The following is a 21,292-nucleotide window of genomic DNA, read 5'->3' as shown; positions in this document are numbered from 1 at the left end:
CTCACAAACGCCCCTCCCCTTCCCTGTTTATTCGGACACACACACACACACACACACAGTGGCCGGAGGACGAAGAAGAGGAGAAAGAAGAGAAGGAAGCAGAGAACTGCGGTGTAAAGACAGTAGTATGCGTGTGTCTCTCTACCTTTGTCGTCCACCCCAGGTCCAAACACCTTGACCTTGGAGGTGTCTACGGCCGGCAGGACGTTGACGGTGGTGGGGAAGCCAGCGGCCGGCTGCCCCCCGTAGCGGAGCAGCAGGGTGTACATGCCGGCGGTCAGCGGGACGTAGCTCACCGTGTACTTCCCCCCGCCGCGGTCCACCACTTCAGTCTTGGCCCCCGCGCCTGGGAACACACGGGAAGTGACGTCAGAGAAGCACATGAAGTAACGTCAGACTAGGAAGTGACGTGGTAGGGAACGGTGAAGGCGGTAATACGTGTATAGAGACAGAAAGTGGCATCAGACTGACAGGAACTGCCATCATGACACCACAGGTCCTTGTGGTAATAGGTGTACAGGAATGTGTGCAGTGGTGATGCGTTCAGACTTACCAGAACCAGACTCTGGTCTGGCCTCCAGGGTCAGTTGACCTGGACCAGCTCTGGAACAATCCACCATCACCTCACTGACCTCACCCACCTGGGAAGACGGGAAGTCAGGATGTCAGATAATTTCCCTCGACATCCTTCAATAGCTCAACAATGACCTTTGACCTGTTCTTAACCTAGAGGGGGCTCACCTTGGCTCTCTTGAGGCCTGACCCAGAGGCCAACACCTGGCTGGGGTCAAAGGGCATGACCACGTCAGCCCTGAAGGGGGAACCCGGGATGTGGACGTCCTCAAACAGGATGTTGACCAGGTAGTCGCCGGGCTCCGTGGGGAGGTAGGACACGGAGCAGGTCCCGTCCCCGTTGTCAGAGCACTCGATCTTAGCCTCCATCGGACCCTCCACCGTCAGCCCCAGACCCCCGGTGCCCGCCCCCTTGGTGTCGATGGAGAAGGGGGCCGGACTGCCGACCACCCCGCCTTTCAGGCCGGGACCTGAAGCCCTCACCTGCGGGAACAACACAGTTTAGCAAGGCACTGACAGGGTTAGGGGTTACATTCCCTGTGTAGCTCTGCAAGTAGTGTGAGGCGCTTAAATTGCAGGGTGAGTGAGTGAGTGAGTGAGTGAGTGAGTGAGTGAGTGAGTGGGTGAGTGAGTGTGTTGTGTGTTGTTAGTGTTGTTGGCTGAAGATGTGTGGGGGTCCATGGCTTATGTTACTTGGTGCTGGGTTAAGATTGTTGAAATTAGTGCAGGTTGTTTTTTGTTTACTTGCATGTCTGAGTGTCATATACTTTAGTGTGTGTATATGTCTGAGTGTCATATACTTTAGTGTGTGTGTGTGTGTGTGTGTGTGTGTGTGTGTGTGTGTGTGTGTGTGTGTGTGTGTGTGTGTGTGTGTGTGTGTGTGTGTGTGTCTCCAGTCATACCTTGCTGGGGTCCGGGGGTAGCTCGGCCTCCACGGGGAAGGGGCTGCCCGGGACAGGGTGCCCGTCGTAGGTCACGTCCACAGCGTACTGCCCCTCCTCGGTGGGGGTGTAGCGCACCAGGCTACAGTTAGCTCTCGAAGCGTGGGGCTCCAAGACGCAGGGCAGCGACCGCTTGCTAGGGCTCCGCTGGGGACCGCAAAACACTGGTTAGCTAAACTGCTAACATGCTAACGGCTAGCCATGTGCTAACATGCTAACGACTAGCGATACACGTTCACCTGATTAAGGCTCGCACAGTTCACACATGCCAACATGCTAATCGTGAGAAGTTAGCAGGTAGCAGGTTAGCGTTGCACTAACCAGTTACTATGCCCCCCTGCTTACAGTTATTGTGAGGCGCTAGTGTGGGTTAGCTTACCAGCACCACCTGCAGACGACCCTGACCGCCGGCTCCATCCGTGTCCACCACCACCTCCTGCTCCTGGTTCACCTCCACTCCTGGCACACACACAGATTAGAGTACAAACAGGTATAGGGTCAGACAGAGAGACAGATAAGAGTAAAACAATAAAACAGGTATAGGGTCAGTCAGAGAGAGACAGATAAAAGTAAAACAATAAAACAGGTATAGCGTCAGTCAGAGAGAGACAGATAAAAGTAAAACAATAAAACAGGTATAGGGTCAGTCAGAGATACAGATAAAAGTAAAACAATAAAACAGGTATAGGGTCAGTCAGAGATACAGATAAAAGTAAAACAATAAAACAGGTATAGGGCCAGTCAGAGATACAGATAAAAGTAAAACAATAAAACAGGTATAGGGTCAGACAGATAAAAGTAAAACAATAAAACAGGTATAGGGTCAGACAGACAGATAAGACAGAGAGGTAGGACAGAAGAGCAGATATAGAGGCAGGTAAACAGACAGACAGATAAGAGTACAACTTTAAACAGGACGCTGAGGTAGATGGTCAGACAGACTGAGAAACAGACAAATGGATACAGAGACAGTCAGACAGACGGCTCTTACTTGCGTTCAGGCCGTCAACGTTAATCCGGTCCAGGTCCAGGGGAGCTGCCACGGAAACCTTGAAGGGGCTCTTGGGGATGGGGTCTCCTCCGAATGTCACAGTGACCCCCAAGTCCCCCTACACACACACACACACACACACACACACACACACACACACACACACACACACACACACACACACACACACACACACACACACACACACACACACACACACACACACACACACACTAGTTTGAACCTAAACAATTGTGTATCCGAGTGTGTACCTGTACAACATGTATGAATTAGCGTGTACCTGTACAGGTGTGCATTGAATGTGTTCTTTGTGTGTATTGGGGTGTACCTGTGCAGCAGGTGTGTATTTGACAGTGTGAGAGTAGTCGTAGTTGTCGATGATGTCATAGTCCAGTACGGCGGGGCCCTTCTGGGCCGCGGAGAAGGAGACGTCCAGCGGAGCTTTACCGGCTCCCTTCGTGAACACCGTGAAGTGTGTGGGTTTACCCGCCTCCACCCCTGGAGAGATGGGGAGAAGGTTAGAGATAAGGATAGAGAGACGAGAAGAGAAGGTTAGAGAGACGACAAGGTTAGAGAGAAGAGAAGGTTAGAGAGACGAGAAGAGACACGGTTTGAGAGACGGTTAGAGACAAGAGAAGAGATAAGGTTAGAGATACGAGTAGAGATAAGGATAGAGGTGTGAGTGTAGATAAGGTTAGAGATGAGACTAGAGATAAGGTTAGAGTGTGAGTAGAGATAAGGTTATAGTGTGAGCAGAGATAAGGATAGAGGTGTGAGTGTAGATAAGGTTAGAGGTGAGACTAGAGATAAGGTTAGAGTGTGAGTAGAGATAAGGTTACAGTGTGAGCAGAGATAAGGATAGAGGTGCGAGTAGAGATAAGGTTAGAGATGAGACTAGAGATAATGTTAGAGATGTGATTAGAATTAATGTCGGAGATGTTAGTAGAGATAAGGTTAGAGGTTAGAGATGTGACTAGAGATAGGGTTAGAGGTGTGAGCAGAGATAAGGTTAGAGATGTGATGACAGAAGTGAAGGTGTGTACCTTTACGTGTGAGTCCAGGACCTTCTGCTTTGACCTTGGAAGCATCGTGGGATGGATCAACCTTGACCCGGAAGGGACTTTGAGGTACTTCCTGAAAAGAAGAAAACCAAAATGGTCAGTATTGAACAACAGCCGTGTGGGTAACTTTACTGGGATGCCTGCGTGTGTATGCGAGCGAGGGTGAGTGTGAGAATGTGTTTGTGTTAGAATGAGTGAGTGTGAGTATGAGTAAGTGAGCATGAGTAAGTGCGTGTGAGTATGAGTAAGTGTATGAGTGTGTGTATGAGTGAGTGTATGAGTAGGAGTGAGTAGGAGTGAGTAGGAGTGAGTGAGCGTGTGTGTGAGCCCACCTGGTCAGCAAACAGGACCTTGATGGTGACGGTCCCGGCAGCGGGGGGGGTGTACTTGACGGTGATGGTGTCGTTGGCGTTGGGGATGATGTCAAACTCCACGTCTTCCTCCTGCTGGTCACTCGGTCTGCTAGGCTCACACTTGACCCCTACACTCACCTCCCCTACACACACCACACACACACACACACACACACACACACACACACACACACACACCACGTTGTTGGAAATGTAGCTCTCAAGGGAATTCATAACTGGTTTCCTAGCCAGAAGCTCAGCTCATTGTTCATTCAGAAAGTTTGTTCCTATGGTCTCAGGACTACGGCCATTCATACATGCAGAAGGTTCATTGCGGCTGTCTACTGAACAAAATTGTATACATTTACCATTTTGGCCATTTTTAAGTATGAATAAAAACTAAACTTGAAAAAACTTGAAGAAACGTACATCTTTATGTCACCATGAAATCTAAATGGACAGTGTCGGGGTCATGGCCACAATGTGTGTGTGTGTGTGTGTGTGGTGTGGTGTGGTGTGGTGTGGTGTGTGTGTGTGTTACCTTCTCCTGCTCCACTACAGTCCACGGTGAAGTGTGTGGGCTGGTCGGCCTTCAGGCCGCTCCGCTCCACCCCAGGGCCGAACACCTTCACCTGGCCGGGGTGGCTGCCTTTCCCAACACCCACCTGAGACACAATAAGCAACATGCACGTTTTAAAAAGGTTAGGGCGTTAGTGAAAGAAATATGTTTATGGACTCAAGACAATTCAACAGTTGGTTTAAATGAACAATTCTAAACAGAATTAAATAGTGCTAAAGCACACTTTGTCTGTCATTGTCATTGTTATATGTTGAAATTCTCTTTAAACCCTGACAGTAATCAATATATGAAATGCACTGACAAAATAAATGATAAAAATGACGGCATATGTGGCTGTTGCAGGCCTGTAATAAGCCCATGTAATTTGTGGCAAATGACATGATTGGCTGGACTACCTGTCCTCTCTTTCCGGTACTCTGCCTGTGCACACATTGCGCATTACCGGAGGCTTCAGCAAGGCTAGGCAGACCTGTTGCTTAAGATTAAACGCTAGTCATGCGTTTTGGGGGAGTGGCTTTTAGGGCCTAGATTTCTTCAGTTGGATACTTTCAAAACTAGCTTAGTCTGGCTTGTTTCTCTAAATTGCCTACACATACTTTAATACTACTATTATGTGTTATCCTGCATTTGTGAACTGTGTGTGTTTGGGGTTATAGGGTTATTTTATTCAGTTAATGTATATTTCATCAAGAGCAATCATGCATACTTAATATACAACGGGCAGGGTTAAAACAAACGGCACACCCAGATATTTGATTGAAAAGTTTTGATTTATTTTTGAAGTAAGACTGACAATCAATTCTATAAAATATAATATAAATTACTTTAAATGAACAAGGTTTCGCTAGTTAGCTGAACATTTTGCACAAACAGTGTGGTGGTTGAAACTGGATTACAGAAGAGCTTATCTGATTCAAACCAGAACCAAAAAAAAAAACTGGCTTATCTAGCCAGTTCGATTCAGCTTGGACCAGTACCACAACAGAAGCAGATCAGGCCCGATGCGAGGCCACAGAAGCCCTCTGGCAGTGGCCGGTGGGAAAACGCTGAGTTTGTACTTTTATGAGAGCCGTTCATCCCTTTCTGGCAGCAGAGATCAACCAGCCAGATGACTAACAGACAGTACACAGCACCGCAGGGCCAGGTGAGGTGACTCATCCCTTATGCAACTAAGTAGACTAACTGTTGTTTCAACATGACACACCACTCCTATTCCTCTGACGCATTCACGACGTGACGACTCCTGCAGGTCACACAACGCTCCGAACCATGGAGGAAATACTGTTTCACCAAATACATTATATACTCATTGATGTCCTTCTAACAAAACTTTATCGTCTAACAATACCATGAGTGCAGACGTTCTTTGAATGCGAGGCCACGTTGGAATCAAACCCCAAACCCACTTGTTTCAGGTTTGATTGAAAGTTGCAGCCTTGGTGAACTTCACTAAGACAAACTTTTGCCCGTTGCAGAGATAAAGCAGTTTATGATTCAAAGTTTGAATCCAAATCTCAAGATTGTTTGGTTGTAAAGATGGATTATAAAGATTAGTTCTAAAGTTCAGCTAGGAGTTCGTTTTTTTAATTGTGATCAAATTGGCTGATAAAGTATGGCTGTGTAAACTGATTATAGCGTTTAAAATGGTACGATTTGGGTGCTGGGCTGACATACAGTTTGACGTTTTGGAATCCCAGTTTGCTGGGTTGAGTATGTTGTCTTTGTGAAGTTCGAGAAACATAAAACAGGGATCTTCCAGAAGGAACTACCAGGTTAGCTACAGTGATACAGAGTGCTTCAAGCTTAGTTAATGTCATAACAACACTGAAATGTAGCATGCAGTAAATTTAATACTTTCCATTTGATGGAATATAATTTAACAGTCATACTATTACTAACATACAGGAGCATTTAGTACAGTTAGTAGATTATTGGGATCAAGTGCAAATTAGACAAAATGAAGAAACATGCACCATAAATATTAGGCCTGTTCAGCCCTTTGAGACGTTAATGGTGATAAGGGCTATACAAATACAATTGAAACTTGGTGGTCAATAGAAAATAATTGACTAAATCACCTAATCTATATTTGAAATGTAACGTTAACGATTAAAGCAGTAACACTCTAGGGTCAACTCAGACATGAATCGACCAATAAACATCCTGTTGTGTGATGTTGGAGGCGGTCTGTGTTTTGTATGGATCTTAGCAGGATTCTAACTGGATGGTTACAGGATGATAAAGGAAGCACACAAGAAGCAAGCAGGAAGCTAAGTGATTGCAAACTGGATGCAAAAATAAAAGCAGGGTTTCCCACGGCACTTTACAGCGCCTGCCGCTTAACTACGGTGTTCAAAAGCTTAAGATAATTTAAACTTCTTTCACTCTCCTTGTATAGATCAGGCTGCAGTCGAACAGCCTGCATGAAAATAAACATAAATGGACCACCTGTAAAAGATACAGCCCCCCCCCCCAGCAAACCCCACCACCCCAACTAACACATTTTCTGTGAGAAACCCTGAAATGCAACGGCCAGCTAGCTGGATGCTAACTGGACAGCTACAGGATGCTAACCAGACTAGATCCATCTGTCCTCGGTAGAGGTGAGGATGATTATGAGAGCTCTCTTTTGTTTAACCTGTGGAACTAAGCCTTTCGATTGGTTGGTCTTACTCTCCTTCGCCAGAATACCCAGGTCTGATTGGAAGACCTTCGCTCTCTCCTTGACTCCGATGTTTGATTGGACGACGTGTACATGCTCGGCAGCGATCGGAGGCTGTGATTGGCTGCTTACCCGGAAGGGGCTGTTGGGGATGCTGGTGTTGCCCCAGGTGACAGCCAAGGTGTGTTTGAGGGCTGTGGCCGGGGTGTAGGAGCAGCTGTAGAGCCCGTCTCCTTTAGACTTGACCTTCACCGCCACAGGCACTCCCTCTGCATCCTGGAGGACACACAGGAGGACAGACAGAGGGTCAGACGGTGCGCATGAGAGTGTGTGTGAGCGAGGGGGCGTGTGTGTGTGTCGTACCTGAGCTGCAATGGCCAGAGGTCCTTTCCCAGCGTCCTTCCCGTTAACGGTGAACTCTGCCGGTTGGTTGATGATGCAGCCGGTCTTCTCTAGCCCCGGCCCGTACGCCTTCACCTAGCAACCAATCACAAACAGACTCAGTCCCAGGCAACTAGTTCACTATCCTGTTGTACCGTAAATAACTACCGTTACTATTCTTCTGTAATGGTTTAATTATTTTGTAACTATTGTACTTTGAGTGTATTCTACTGCAACTGTTTATTATAATGTAGCTCTATCTATTAGACAGTCAATTTATTCTATTGTAGATATCTTGGTGCTGTAACTCTATTCCAATTTAACTTTCTAATACTGAAAGTCCAACAATCTGATTAAACTGTAACTCTATCTATTCTACTGTAGCTCTTTCTATTTTACTTTTCCTATATATTGTACAATAACTATTATTCAAATGTAGCTATATATATATACACTACTATACCATCATGCTTTCCTACTGTATCTATATGTGGTACATTAACTTTATGTTCTAATGTAGCTCTATGTAAGTGTCACTGTCTATTTTATTGCAGCTCTATATGAACTGTAACGTTCCATTCTACAGTAGCTCTCTTTCTACAGTAACTTTATCTATTCTACTGTAGTTCTACCTACACAAAGGTCTATATATTAATGTCAAATTAATGTATATTTTAAACTATGTCTAATTAACTTACTGTACCGTACATATCACCCTGTATCTGACCTAACCCTTGTTCTACAGTGGAGTCATGTGACCAGGAAGTGACGCATGGCGGCGGTCACCTTGGAGGCGCTGCTGGCCCCGTCGTCGGGGACGATGTGGGCCATGAAGGGGCTGTCCTCGATGTCCTCGTCGTCACAGGTGACGTGCACCGCGTACTCCCCGGGCTCCGTGGGCCAGTACAGCACGTCACAGGAGCCGTCGTTCTGGTCGTTGCACTCGATCCTGGCCTGCGACGGACCCTCGATGGCGAACCCTGAACCCACGACAACCGGGTTAGACGAGCCAGGGGCGACTCACTGACCCGGAGTCGATGACAATATGAACACGATTCTACGCCATCTTGTGTCATGTTCTCTTACCGAGTGCGCCCACATCGCTGCCAACAGACTCCACCACAAAGTTGGCCGATTTACCCACAATCCCCTTCTCCAGACCAGGGCCCCAGGCACGAACCTTCTGGGGTCCGGCCTCAGGTCCTACGACCACCTCAAAGGGACTGGAGGTGAGGAGGACAGGAGGTCAGGAGGGGGCTTACAGCTTCAATGGAGTGTGTGTGCGCGTGTGTGTGTGAGTTACCTCTTTGGTATGTGTACACCCCCCCAGGTGAGGGACACGGTGTATTTCCCAGGAGTCAGGGGGTGGTATTCATAACCAAACACACCGGCGTCACTCTCTGTCTGCTTCACCTGCTCCTCACGACCCTCTGACACACACACACACACACACACACACACACACACACACACACACACACACACACACACACACACACACACACACACACACACACACACACACACACACACACACACACACACACACACACACAGTGTTTGAGTCACCAGTAGCATACTGTGGCTGTACTGCTAGGCTCCCAGTATAACCACTAGCAGACTTTGGGTGTAGTGGCTATCTCCCAGTGTGACTAGCTGCACTCACTGGGTCCTTTCAGGAGCACCTTCAGATCACCACTCCCGGCGTTCCGGGTGTCCACACGGAAGTCGGCCGCCTGTTTCACCCTCACCCCTGACGGCTGGAGTCCCCGACCTGTCGCCCTGCACGCGCCCGCAACACACGCTGGACAGACAGACAGACAGACAGAAGGACAAACAGAGTTAACCCTGGCTCTCTGCCGTGGTCACATGACCCGGGCATCATCTGACCTGTGAGATGATATTCAAGATTCAAGATTTAAGATGTTTTTTGGTCAACAATTACAGCAGCGGTCGCTGGCAATAAAATCCTTGAGTCTCAGGCTCCTTCAATAATGCAATATAATAAGAAAAAGTGTGAGAAACAAAAACTAGGCATGAAGTAATTAGAATCAAATAAAAATATAATAACTGTAAATGAAATAGAATACTTCCATGTTCATTATTCCATCAGAACTTACCGGGTGCGATTTCGACGGGGAAGGGGCTCTTGGGTATGGCGACGCCGGCGAAGGATATGGCGACGGCGTGGGGGCCGGTCTGGGTGGGCCGGTAGGTGCAGCGGTACGTGGCGTCGCCCTGGTCCTCCATCATCACCTCCACCGTGTTATCACGGCCCTGGGGGTCCTTCACCACCACCGTCACATCCCCGACTCCCGCTCCTGGCAGACCACACCCCCTCGTTAGTACGCCTTGAAGCCACACCCTCCCATTAACCATAGCCTTGAGACCACCCCCTCTCATTAACCACAGCCTTGAGACCACACCCTCTCATTAACAATAGCCTTGAGACCACACCCTCTCATTAACAATACTCTTGGGACCACCCCCTCTCATTAACAATAGCCTTGAGACCACACACTCATCACCATAGCCTTGAGACCACACCCTCTCATTAACAATAGCCTTGAGACCACACACTCATCACCATAGCCTTGAGACCACCCCCTCTCTTTAACCATAGCCTTGAGACCACCCCCTCTCATTAACCATAGCCTTGAGACCACACCCTCTCATTAACCACAGCCTTGAGACCACCCCCTCTCTTTAACCATAGCCTTGAGACCACACCCTCTCATTAACAGCCTTGAGACCACCCCCTCTCATTAACCACAGCCTTGAGACCACCCCCACTCATTAACCACAGCCTTGAGACCACCCCCACTCATTAACCACAGCCTTGAGACCACCCCCACTCATTAACACGAACCATACAGCCACACCCCATTCTTAACACAAGTTTTGAAATCTAGACCCCCTTGTTAACACCAGTCATTAAGTCCCACCCCCTCATTAAAAACAACTGCGCCTGCAGGTCTTCTAATGATCTGAACTAAACCTGATCGATTTTGAACCGCCTCCACCGCCCACTGGGGGACCACTCACGGCCTTTTAAATGGATGTCCACCGTAGTGCATCGTCATGAACACCACTCAGCAGAAGCAGAAATAGCCTGATCCTAAAAGGTTGGATGAAGTGAGATAACGTTTCGCAGGAGTCCGTTGGTGCCGGCCTCCGGTGTGGTGACTGGGGATCGAACCTGCGGTGTAGATATCGAAGTAGGTGGGTTTGTTGGCGATGTTGCCCGTGGGATCGAGGCCCACGCCCTTGGTCGTGACCTTGCTGGCGTCGCCCAGGGCCTTCTCCACGCCCACCTCGAACGGACTCTTGGGGATCTGCTGGCCTGCGAATAGCACCGTTACCTAGGGAAACACAAGCAGCACTGTAACCAGGGAAACACGAATGACAGTGGCCGTTACCTACGGAACACAATCAAAAGTCCCCATAACCGAGGGAAACACAAGCAACACTGTTCCCCTGTACACATAAAGCAACCACTCTATCACCAGGAAGCACCAACAGCGCCCGGTGCTGATTGGCTGAGCCGTTACCTTGTGATTGCCGACCACCTTTGGGACGTAGGTGACATTGTAGGTCTTCTTCCCCTCATTAAGAACCGCCTTCACCTGACACACACACAGACACACAACTGTTTAACCCCTCCTGTCCGTACTACTACTACTAGAACGTGTACAGTCGTGCTCCGGGGCAGTTAGGCCACCTCCTCCTTCAGTCCCGCGGGGTCCTCCACGTAGACGGTGATCTGAGCCTGGCCGGAGCTGAAGGTGTCCACGGTGAAGACCGCCGGACGCATCACGTGGTTACCCGTCGGTTCGATACCTGGGAGGGAGGGGGGGGGGGGAATGACAGTGGATAACATCTAACGGCTTGTAACGGCTAATCACACTCACACCTGCTTGGTGCAACTACATGCGCACGCGTGTGTGTGTGTGTTACCTCGGCCGTAAGCGCGAGCCTTCTTGGGGTTGAGCTTGGGTTTGAGGGGCGCGCCGGGTTTCAGCTTGGACTTGGGGAACTGGGACAAGTAGGTCATCACAGACTGCTCGTCCACGCTGGGGTCGATGATCTCCTCAGGCGCTATCACCTGGGGGTGGTGAAGAACAGTGAACACCTTTGTTATTAATACACACAAACGTTATTCAAAAAGGGTGCGGTCGGTACTGTTTGAGAGAAAGTGGTTTGAGAGAAAAAGCAGAAGCGAGCAAGATGCTTCCACATGCATCCCACTCAATAACTGACGGATGGCTGTTCCGTTCCTAACAATTACCCTCAAAATATAGCTGTTAAATATTACCTACTGCATTTTTAAGAGAAGAGGAGAAGAAAAGGGATTAGAGAAGGGAGAAGGAGAGGAGAAGAGCAGGGAAGGAGACAAGAGGAGGAAAGGAGAGAATGGGAGGGGAGGAGAGGAGAGGAGATAAGGAGAGAAGTGGAGAGGAGGGAAGAGGTTAGGAGAGGAGTAGTTTAGGGGCGGGACCTGTGGTATTCCCAGCCATGTGTCGGCCAGCTGCATGGCTTCACTGGCGTTCTCTACTGGTTTCACTGGATCCCAGGTCTCCCAGTCAGGACACAAGCCTAGAAAACAAAATGTGGCACACGCACTATTAAATACAATACTATCTTGATGGTGGAATGCCGTTGCTACAAGTTGCTACGGGTAAAAGCCTCAAGTAGTTATATGCAATGGAACAGGCACAAACACACACACGCACACGCACGTGCGTGCGCGTGCGTGCGCGTGCGTGCGCGTGCGTGCCCCCCCCCATCCCCATCCCCATCCCCTCACCAGGAGCACAGCTGTCCACCAGTGCCCCCAGGGCCCGGCCGTCCTTCCAGTCTCGAGCAAAGTTGTTGATGGGCAGGTCGGGCACCTTGTTCTGGATCCAGCCCAGCAGACGCTGCTTGGGGGTCTTCTTATCCGCCTGGAGGACATCACAACGTCACACCCCGTTACCATGAGAACCGTGTCCCCCTCGCAAACCCCGTCACCATGACAACCACCTAACACTTGGATCCGGCGCAGGTGCCGTGCAGGTCAAAAGTAAGTCATAGCCATAACTCAAATCACCCACGTACATCAATGTGAATCTGCAGAACAAATGGCTACAACAAACTTCATAAAATAAAGAAGTGAGGTCCAGATGAATCAAGTCGTCGTGTTTGAAGACATTGACATTTATAAAACATAAATATAACTATAGAAATATATCTGGTTACACTGTAAACAAACAAGAAAGACGCTTTGGGGATGAGCATAGACATTCCCGTCTGCTTTGCTCTCGGTCTGTCTGTGTCTACTAGTCTAAATCCCTACCCGTCTGTCTGTGTGTGTCTACTAGTCTAAATCCCTACCCGTCTGTCTGTCTGTCTGTCTCTTCATGATTGGCTGTGTCTCTGTGCATGTGTCTCTGTGCCCGTGTCTCTGTGCGCGTGTCTCTGTGCGCGTGTCTCTGTGCGTGTGTCTCTGTGCGTGTGTCTCTGTGCGCGTGTCTCTGTGCGCGTGTGTCTGTGCGCGTGTCTCTGCGCGGGTGTCTCTGCGCGGGTGTCTCTGCGCGGGTGTCTCTGCGCGGGTGTCTCTGCGCGGGTGTCTCTGCGCGGGTGTCTCTGTGTGTGTGTCTGTGTCTATGTTTGTGTGCGAGCAGTACCACATCGTCCTCGTCCTCCCAGACTGGCATGGAGATGGAGTAGTGGAGGATGAGCGTCCAGATCATACCCAGGATCAGCTTCAGGTTCCCGTCCACGATGGCCTTGGAGTCTGGACACAGGTCAGGGGTCAGGTCAACGCTCCGCTATCCCTTTTAAAAAGGCTCCTAATCCAACACAAGGCACGAGTTTGATTGGCCATTACAAGCCATTTCAAAATGTACCCTCTAGTAACATCACAAGTGGGAGTGCCAACGTAACAGTTATTTAAAATGACTACAGTCAACGTTTTTGGGCCAGAGAGAAGAAGGAGAAAGGACTTAGTGTCGCGAATACTAGATACTTGCATGTGTCAAAAGATTCAACATGTTGGGCTTTTGATTTTTGACTATTTTGTGAGAATTAAATCGTTAATTCCTTGTTTTTTGGCATATTATGGTCAGGAAGTTTTCGTCACACCATTTGACGGGGGCAGGCAACGGAAACAACCGTGATCTGACTCCACACTCTGGAGAAGTGAAAGTAGGCCGTTCCCTGGCATCAGAGAACTTCACCAAGTGAAACTTGAACCGTTCTACAGCTTTCTGTATAAACAACAAGCAGGGGGACAGGACGCAACCCGGGGTATAGCCCCGATTTGAGACCTTGTGATAGACATGTGTCCATTCACACAAATCTGCTGAATTCAATCATTAAGGAAATCTTAAAGCAATACCAAAATTGCTGATCTTGCAATTTAAAATAAGGAGCAAGTCACTCTATCTAAATATAAGGCTGCATCTTGTTTAAAAGAATTCAGAGAATTATAGATTCACATGAGATTTGGGTTTCTCAAGGTGCTTTTCCATAGTGCGAGAATGAGGAGATCTGCATCCTCCACACCTTTACCAGCTTGGTAAGCAAAAATGCAAGGGGTCTAATTTGCCATCAATGAGGGAGACAAGAATATATTGTAAAAACTTCAAAGTAAATTTCACGACAAGGGATGTGAGAGCCATAGGTTGAAAAGCATTTAGTTCCTTGGGCTTTTTGGTATCAGGATGGGTTTTAAAGTGGATGTTGTCCAGATTGGAGGCATTTGGCCGATCTGTGAACCCACAGAGGACAGGTCCAGCAGCCATTATTATGTTCCCCGTCATGAATAGGCAGTGACACATTCCTGAGATATCACACTGTCATTCTGAGGTACAAGAGACCCTCTCAGCAAGGAGAATTTTTCAGAGAAGGCACGTTTCGAAACTAGCAAAAAATGAGTGGCTAGTGTTTAGATCAGAATACTCCAACCCCATTCATGGATTGTTTATTCTCATTTACACATTGATTAATAAATTCCATTGTTTTAATCCCTTGCCAGGATTCTCTAAAGATCCCCTCTGCTATATTGTGTTTCTATATTTTCCCTTCGGAACTCTAGCAGGTTAATGTTTCCTAACCAGCTGGTCTAAGAGTTAAACACAGAAGCACATATTAAGGCGTGTCCTCTGGAATGTTCTGACACCACCCGCACACAGGCGGGGCCGCAGGTGTGTATGTGTCAGCCTTATATCCTGTGTGATTGTGTGTGTGTGTGTGTGTGTGAGAGAGTTTGTGTGCGTGTTCATGGTTTTTCCTAGCAAACATCCTGCCAGTTAGCAGTAACAATAGCAAGTGGACAACCTTTGCACACACACACACACACACACACACACACACACACACACACACACACACACACACACACACACACACACACACACACACACACACACACACACACACACACACACACACACACACACATGAAAGAATGTCAGAAGGCAGTTTGCCTGGACTTTACCCTGTGCTACCATGCACCATTTTAATAACCTATTATTAATCCTCCTCTAGTTTGCCCGTGAAAGCTGTGTTCTGTGGCCTGCAGCAGTACTTTTTCAGTTCCCAGCTACCTTCATTATTAATGATAATAGTCAATATAATTACTATTGCATGTCTATGTCAAAGGAAAGTGTGAGCGTGTATGGTCTTATCGGAGGGCCACACCCTGTCCACACCCTCCCACACACTATGTTTTAGTCAAACAAAATAAATAAATCTGTTTCCAGCACACAGATCAGTCCGAGTGAGTCTGCAGCCAGCCATTAAGCCAGACTAGTTATTGATGTTTGACAGTCACACAAGGTCTCTGACCAGTGCAGGTTTACAACACAGCTAGCCTACCCTAGCAACAACTATCAGCTCATCCTAGCAACAATGATTACAATATACCTACCTCAGCAACAAATATCGAACTATACTTACCCTAGCAACACAACATCAAACTATACCTATCCTAACAACAAGCATCAGAATACACCTACCTCAATACTCTCAGACTATTTCCACCCTAGCACCACAGCATCAGACTATACAAACTCTATGGTCAACCATCAGCCTACTCTACCAAAGGAAACAACTTCCAGAATATACCTACTCTAGCACCCAGACTACACCTACCCTAGCAACACACCCTGTCCAAAACATCAGTCATTAATATGGAGAACGTCTCCGACTTGGATGAGTAAGTTTAGTGATGGTTTTAGCTTTGAACTGTTTAACCACGTGGCTTATGCAATATGCATCTGTGCCCCACACACCCTCATGTACACACACACACTTAACATGTCCATGACATGCACCATTTAACATCTGGCATCCACAAACACACATACCCATCCCCACACCCACACCCACACACCCACACAAGTTTAGGCCTGCATGACCTCATCCTGCTGTTCACTGGCTATGATGTCACCATAACCAGCCCATACATGTGGTGGGAAAGGGGGGAGGGTTATCCAGTCAACCCATTGGAAATAAACCGCTATGATGAAGGACAAGAATAAAATAAAGAGTTTACAGTTTGAGTTTGAGTTAAGAGTCTGGGTTAAAGCTTGGTATCTAGATTACGGTTCAGTATCTAGATACAAATTTAGAGTCTGTATTCAAGGTTAGAGTCTACTCAATTTAAGTCTTCATTAAAAGTCAGAGTTTGGATTTAACGTCAATGTTCTGAGTTTAAATTAAAGGTTAGAGTCTTGATTGAAGGCTAGTATCTAGATTAATGTTTAGAGCCTGGATTACATGTTAGGAGTGTGGATTGAATGTCAGTGTCTAGATTAAAGGTTAAAGTCTGGATTCAAGTTCAGGGTCTGGAGTTTAAGAAGGTTGACTTTTTCAAAGTTTAAAAGGTTTACTTTGGGGTTTCTGGTGAAAATTTTGCTGGTTCATCAAAGCACCTACTACAACGAGTTGATTTAAAGAGTGATAAAAGAGGTTGTCTGTGTGTGGGTAAATCTATCCGTCTTCTCTACTTATGTTACCTTCCCTCAGGCAAGAAAGAGGCTTTGTATCACACACACACACACACACACACACACACACACACACACACACACACACACACACACACACACACACACACACACACACACACACACACACACACACACACACACACACACACACACACACACACACACATTTAAGCTGTGGGTGAGGGTGTGTGTTTAATGACACAGTCTGCAAGGTGTTCCCGAAATCAACATGTGTGCCTGTGCGCACATGCCTGCATGGGTTCTATGAAATGTAGGAAATAGACATTACACAAGAATTACCTCACACAACACTTGCTAAAGGAAGTTAACGAATAGCCTCTGGCTCCATAGGGCTAACGGTTTTTGCTACTGTGGGTTTATATGACTCCATTGTTTGTGAACAAGTGTTAGCCATGGGGCTAACCTTTGGAACCCATACCGGAAGAAGTGTTTGGATAGAAGGAAATTACCTCATCTCCGATCCCCAGATTCTAACCTTTGACCTGACCGGAGGATGAGAGCGCAGCCAATCATTGGCTGGCGCCAATCACAGGCTTTGTTGAATGCACCCCTCTTAAAGTCAGACAGAGAGACAGTTGTTTCATCGGAAAGGTAAGCTTCTTTGGGTTGACCCCCCCCCCCCCACCCCTCTCTTAAAGAGGATTACTTGTACGCATGCTGCGTGTGCGTGTGTGTGTTGTGCCTAGACTGTAAACAGGGCTTTTCACGTTCCACTGTTACACATGTTTCCATGGAGACCTGGGACCGGAGGGAGGGAGAGTGACAGACTGTGTCAGCCAATCTGACGAGAGGAGCTATAGAAAGCAGAGAGTGGCCTAGGAAGGAGAATGAGAGAGAGACAGAAACAAAGCGAGAGAGACAGATACAGAGACCAAGATCGAGAGAGATCACAGAATGGTTTAGTTCACGTAAGCAGTGGATCCTGTTGAGCCAGTTCATTAAAGTCTTTCTCTCCATCTTTTCCTTGATCTCTCTCTGTATTTGCATGTAAAATAGAATATTACATTTCTTAAATGACATGAAGATTCCAACCAGGTGAAAAACCTATCCGTTCCGTTCACTCTGCAGTGTAGACATTATAATGGCACATGTCTCTCTCCTTCTCTTTATCTTTTATCACTCATCTCTCTCAAACCCCAGAATTGATTTCACAACGTACTCCACAGTGAACACTCACCCAGCCAACACCCACTCCACTTCCCCTCTCTATACCTGGTTGTGCAATCAGACAATCAAATGTAGTCTAGGGTTGCAACCAGCCAATCAGATGAGAGAGATTATGGAATGTATGGTCTGTCTGAAAAACAGTAATAGCGAGCACACCGTTACCCAGACTAACCTACCCTTAATTCTGAGGCTACTAGTACTGAGGCCCTAGCTCTGAGACCCCTAGCTCTGAAGCCCTTAGCTCTGAGCCCCCTTAGCTCTGAAGCCCCTCGCTATCAGTCACTAGCTCTGAGGCTCCTAGCTATGAAGCTCTGAGGGCCAAACCAGGAGCAGCTAGCAAGTTATTAACCAAGCAACAAGCGGGCACACTCACACCTTCAATCACACATACACACCTTAGACACACAGGCAGCCTAACATACACATACACGCTGCCTCACATACACAGAGTTATTGGCTGACATGGAGGTGAGGCATGTCACAAACTAACACAATGTCTCTCTCTCTAAATACCGACAAAAAGTAACCCATTGTTTCCCTCCACATTCACCGCCGTGTGTGTAGTCAATCAGTAAGCCTCTTTCCAAAACGCACAGCCCCACCCGTCTGACGTGACTACTGCTTAAAGAGGAAACACACACACACACACACACACACACACACACACACACACACACACACACACACACACACACACACACACACACACACACACACACACACACACACACACACACACACACACACACACACACACCAGGAAGAGGAGACAGGAAGGTGATGAATAATAAATTCCCAACTTCCTGTGTTGTCAACAGGAATGATGGGAAGACGAGTCTACATATGCTAGTTGTAGTTTTTCCTGAAGCTTCAAAAGTACTGGCTTCATTGCTGGTAGGCAGATAACAATGATTGGACCAGTCAGTGGTTGGTACAGGTTGGAGGAGGAGGAGGGGGGGGTGAATTACGATATCTTAGGACTGAGTGCCAACATGTGCTTAGTCAACAACTTTTTTTGAAAGAAATGAAATACTTGCTCAACACAAACTGTCAGACTCTGTAACTTACACAAACTCTCTCGCACATTGTAAGCAACACATCTGTGAAGGACCAGGGGCACAGATCCATTAGAGGATGACCACTCCATCAGTTGTCTCTCACAAAATCAAACCGTATTTAAAGAGTTGTGGTGGGTGGGGTGATGCTCGTGTCCCAAAGTGGTCTTATCAATAAGCATGGCTCAATACACCAGAACACTCCAACCAGATAAAGCCCACCACTGGTAATAGGAGGCTGCGCAATGCTTTCCCGTTAGATCGTTTTTCTGTTCATCATCAATAACACCTTTCATGTCCAATCCTATTCGGAGAGGGAGGCAGGTGTGTATAATCAAAAAAAGTGATATCACCTCGTAATCGCAGAGCAATAACGAAACGAATAAGGGACTTTGACCTGAACCAAGACACCGCGTGTTCTGACCTCTGAGCAACACGGTACATGTCAATAGTACCTCAATAAAATGAATGAAAACATAATCAAAAAGCCGACCGCCTGCATTGGATTTTGTGACTTCTAAAAGTCTTTGAGGTGAGTTTATGCATGTCCGCAGGGGTGGGAGGGGAGCGGGTAGGTGGAGCTCCAGGAGCCGGGGTTCCTGAACTCACCTATGGACACCAGCTTGATGTTTTCCCGCTCCAGGAACTCCAGCGCCAGGGACACGTTCTCCAGCTTCATCTGGCGGAAAGTGGGCCTCGAGTGGTACTTCCTCAGCATGCCTTTCTGGCTCAGCACCTCCAGCAGGGAGATGAGTCTCAGTCCGTCGCTCAGGTCCAACTGCAGGTCCGCTATCCGCTTGTTGACACACTTGAGGTGCTCGTTGCACCAACGGGTGAAAGTGTTCTGTTGGATCTTCTTCCACGGAGCGTCGTCCGCCAGGTCTTTCTCCGTGACCGGCATCTTGCTGCGTCTCTCGGCTCCGATGTATGAGGAACTTAAGTAACTTTAGTCTGAAGTTTTCGGGCTGGAAGCTGCTGCTGCCTAGGAGCCGTCAGGAGTCACTCTGTTCGCGGTCTGAGAGCACGACTCTCCTCACTCTGGGAGCCGCACACTGCGCATGCGCACTAGTTAACGATGACGAAAGAAAGAAAGAAAGAAAGAGAGAAAGAATGATAGAATGAAAGAATGAAAGATCATGTATCGGCAAAGAATATGCAAAATAAGCAAATGAAATGCTATAGAAATCGCGACATGTCAGAGATAGATTGAAGCAAACACACACCCTAATATTCAAATACACACACCTGGTAGTCTACACACCTTGTTTAAATGTGAAGACACAAGCACGCGCACACACGCACACACACACACACACACACGCGCACACACAGACAACCCAATCTGTTTTTGAAACATCAGGATTACTTTTAATACTGTATATAAAAGAGTATATATTAGATAAATTATAGTATATGTTATATTTGATAGTGTAGAAATAGTATATTTTTAATCCATAAATTATTTCATAGAGATGGAGAGACAGACAGAGAGAGGTGAACAAGTAGAAAGATGGACAGACAGACCGACAGACAGACAGACAGGGGAAGACAGGTAAATGGACAGAGAGACACGCTGACCGGCAGACAGAAAGGTAGGGAGACCGACAGACTCACAGACAGATCGGTAGACGTACAAGTAGAGATAGACAGACAGACAGACAGACAGACTGATAGGTAGGCCGACAGGCAGAGACGGAAAGGCTGACTGGTATACAGATTGACCGACAAACAGGTAGAGAAACAGACAAGCAGATAGACAGACAGACAGACAGACAGATAGACAGAGGGACAGGTAGTCAAGTGCACGGACAGGTAGAGAGACATGCAGCCTGAAAGACAGACAGGCAGACACAGGTAGAGAGAGACGGACAGGAGTTGCACAACAGCTTGATGTTCAGAAACTGGCATGCTGATGACATCATGCTACACTTGATTTCTGTCGTCCCAGGAGACAAACACACCAAGTCAGAACATGAGTCAAGCCTGTCATTATCACTCAAGCGTTTGATCACACACCCACACAGACACCCATCTCTTTGTCAGTTTTCTCTCAATCTATCAAAGAGAGAGGACTGTTATATAGAACAATATACAAGTATTAATAACTAGACTGTTAATTAAACTGATAAACACCATAGATTAGTAGTGATATTGAACTATAGATAATTATAAATTAACTAGAGGTAACTCAACCATTATTATAACCGGACTACTGTTCCAAATGTGTTTTGTTGTGGGAATTGTGCACCTTTCTACAGTACAGTAGTCTCTACTAACCTGTCTCTACTGGTATCTACTGGCCTACACACCACATCTGGAGCTCCTCCGTCCAGATGGCGTCCAGCAGGCGCCAACATGCTGTGTCACATGACTGGATCAACATGGGTGAACCTGGATGATGTCACTTATTTCGTGTGATGCAGTACGTGTCATATCAAAGACGTTGAAATTGAACAGGGGGTGACATTCTACCGTCTACCCAGGTGGATA

At 47.3% G+C, this 21,292-nt stretch overlaps 1 protein-coding gene across 1 annotated transcript in view; it reads right to left on the bottom strand.

Annotated features, from left to right (window-relative positions):
- Positions 1-19,827, bottom strand: part of flnba (filamin B a) — a 37,508-nt gene extending 17,681 nt beyond the window's left edge. Inside the window, exons 1-25 of the mRNA XM_030374169.1 lie at positions 19,412-19,827; positions 13,230-13,339; positions 12,371-12,506; positions 12,062-12,159; positions 11,521-11,668; positions 11,285-11,403; positions 11,115-11,189; positions 10,763-10,925; positions 9,684-9,884; positions 9,230-9,367; positions 8,867-8,993; positions 8,650-8,786; positions 8,350-8,543; positions 7,546-7,659; positions 7,315-7,458; positions 4,482-4,605; positions 3,920-4,083; positions 3,570-3,660; positions 2,855-3,024; positions 2,506-2,623; positions 1,894-1,973; positions 1,476-1,661; positions 742-1,056; positions 554-641; positions 146-346 (exon numbers count right to left, since the gene is read on the bottom strand). Coding sequence (XP_030230029.1) covers positions 146-346; positions 554-641; positions 742-1,056; positions 1,476-1,661; positions 1,894-1,973; positions 2,506-2,623; positions 2,855-3,024; positions 3,570-3,660; positions 3,920-4,083; positions 4,482-4,605; positions 7,315-7,458; positions 7,546-7,659; positions 8,350-8,543; positions 8,650-8,786; positions 8,867-8,993; positions 9,230-9,367; positions 9,684-9,884; positions 10,763-10,925; positions 11,115-11,189; positions 11,285-11,403; positions 11,521-11,668; positions 12,062-12,159; positions 12,371-12,506; positions 13,230-13,339; positions 19,412-19,703 — 3,733 coding nt within the window. The 5' untranslated portion in view covers positions 19,704-19,827. The remainder of the gene's footprint in view (positions 1-145; positions 347-553; positions 642-741; positions 1,057-1,475; positions 1,662-1,893; positions 1,974-2,505; positions 2,624-2,854; positions 3,025-3,569; positions 3,661-3,919; positions 4,084-4,481; positions 4,606-7,314; positions 7,459-7,545; positions 7,660-8,349; positions 8,544-8,649; positions 8,787-8,866; positions 8,994-9,229; positions 9,368-9,683; positions 9,885-10,762; positions 10,926-11,114; positions 11,190-11,284; positions 11,404-11,520; positions 11,669-12,061; positions 12,160-12,370; positions 12,507-13,229; positions 13,340-19,411) is intronic.
- Positions 19,828-21,292: the final 1,465 nt, after the last annotated feature.

The sequence above is a fragment of the Gadus morhua genome, chromosome 13, assembly GCF_902167405.1.
Source record: "Gadus morhua chromosome 13, gadMor3.0, whole genome shotgun sequence".
Taxonomy (NCBI): domain Eukaryota; kingdom Metazoa; phylum Chordata; class Actinopteri; order Gadiformes; family Gadidae; genus Gadus; species Gadus morhua.
The sequence above is the reverse complement of the archived record's forward strand: the minus strand, read 5'-3'. Positions and strand labels throughout refer to the sequence as shown.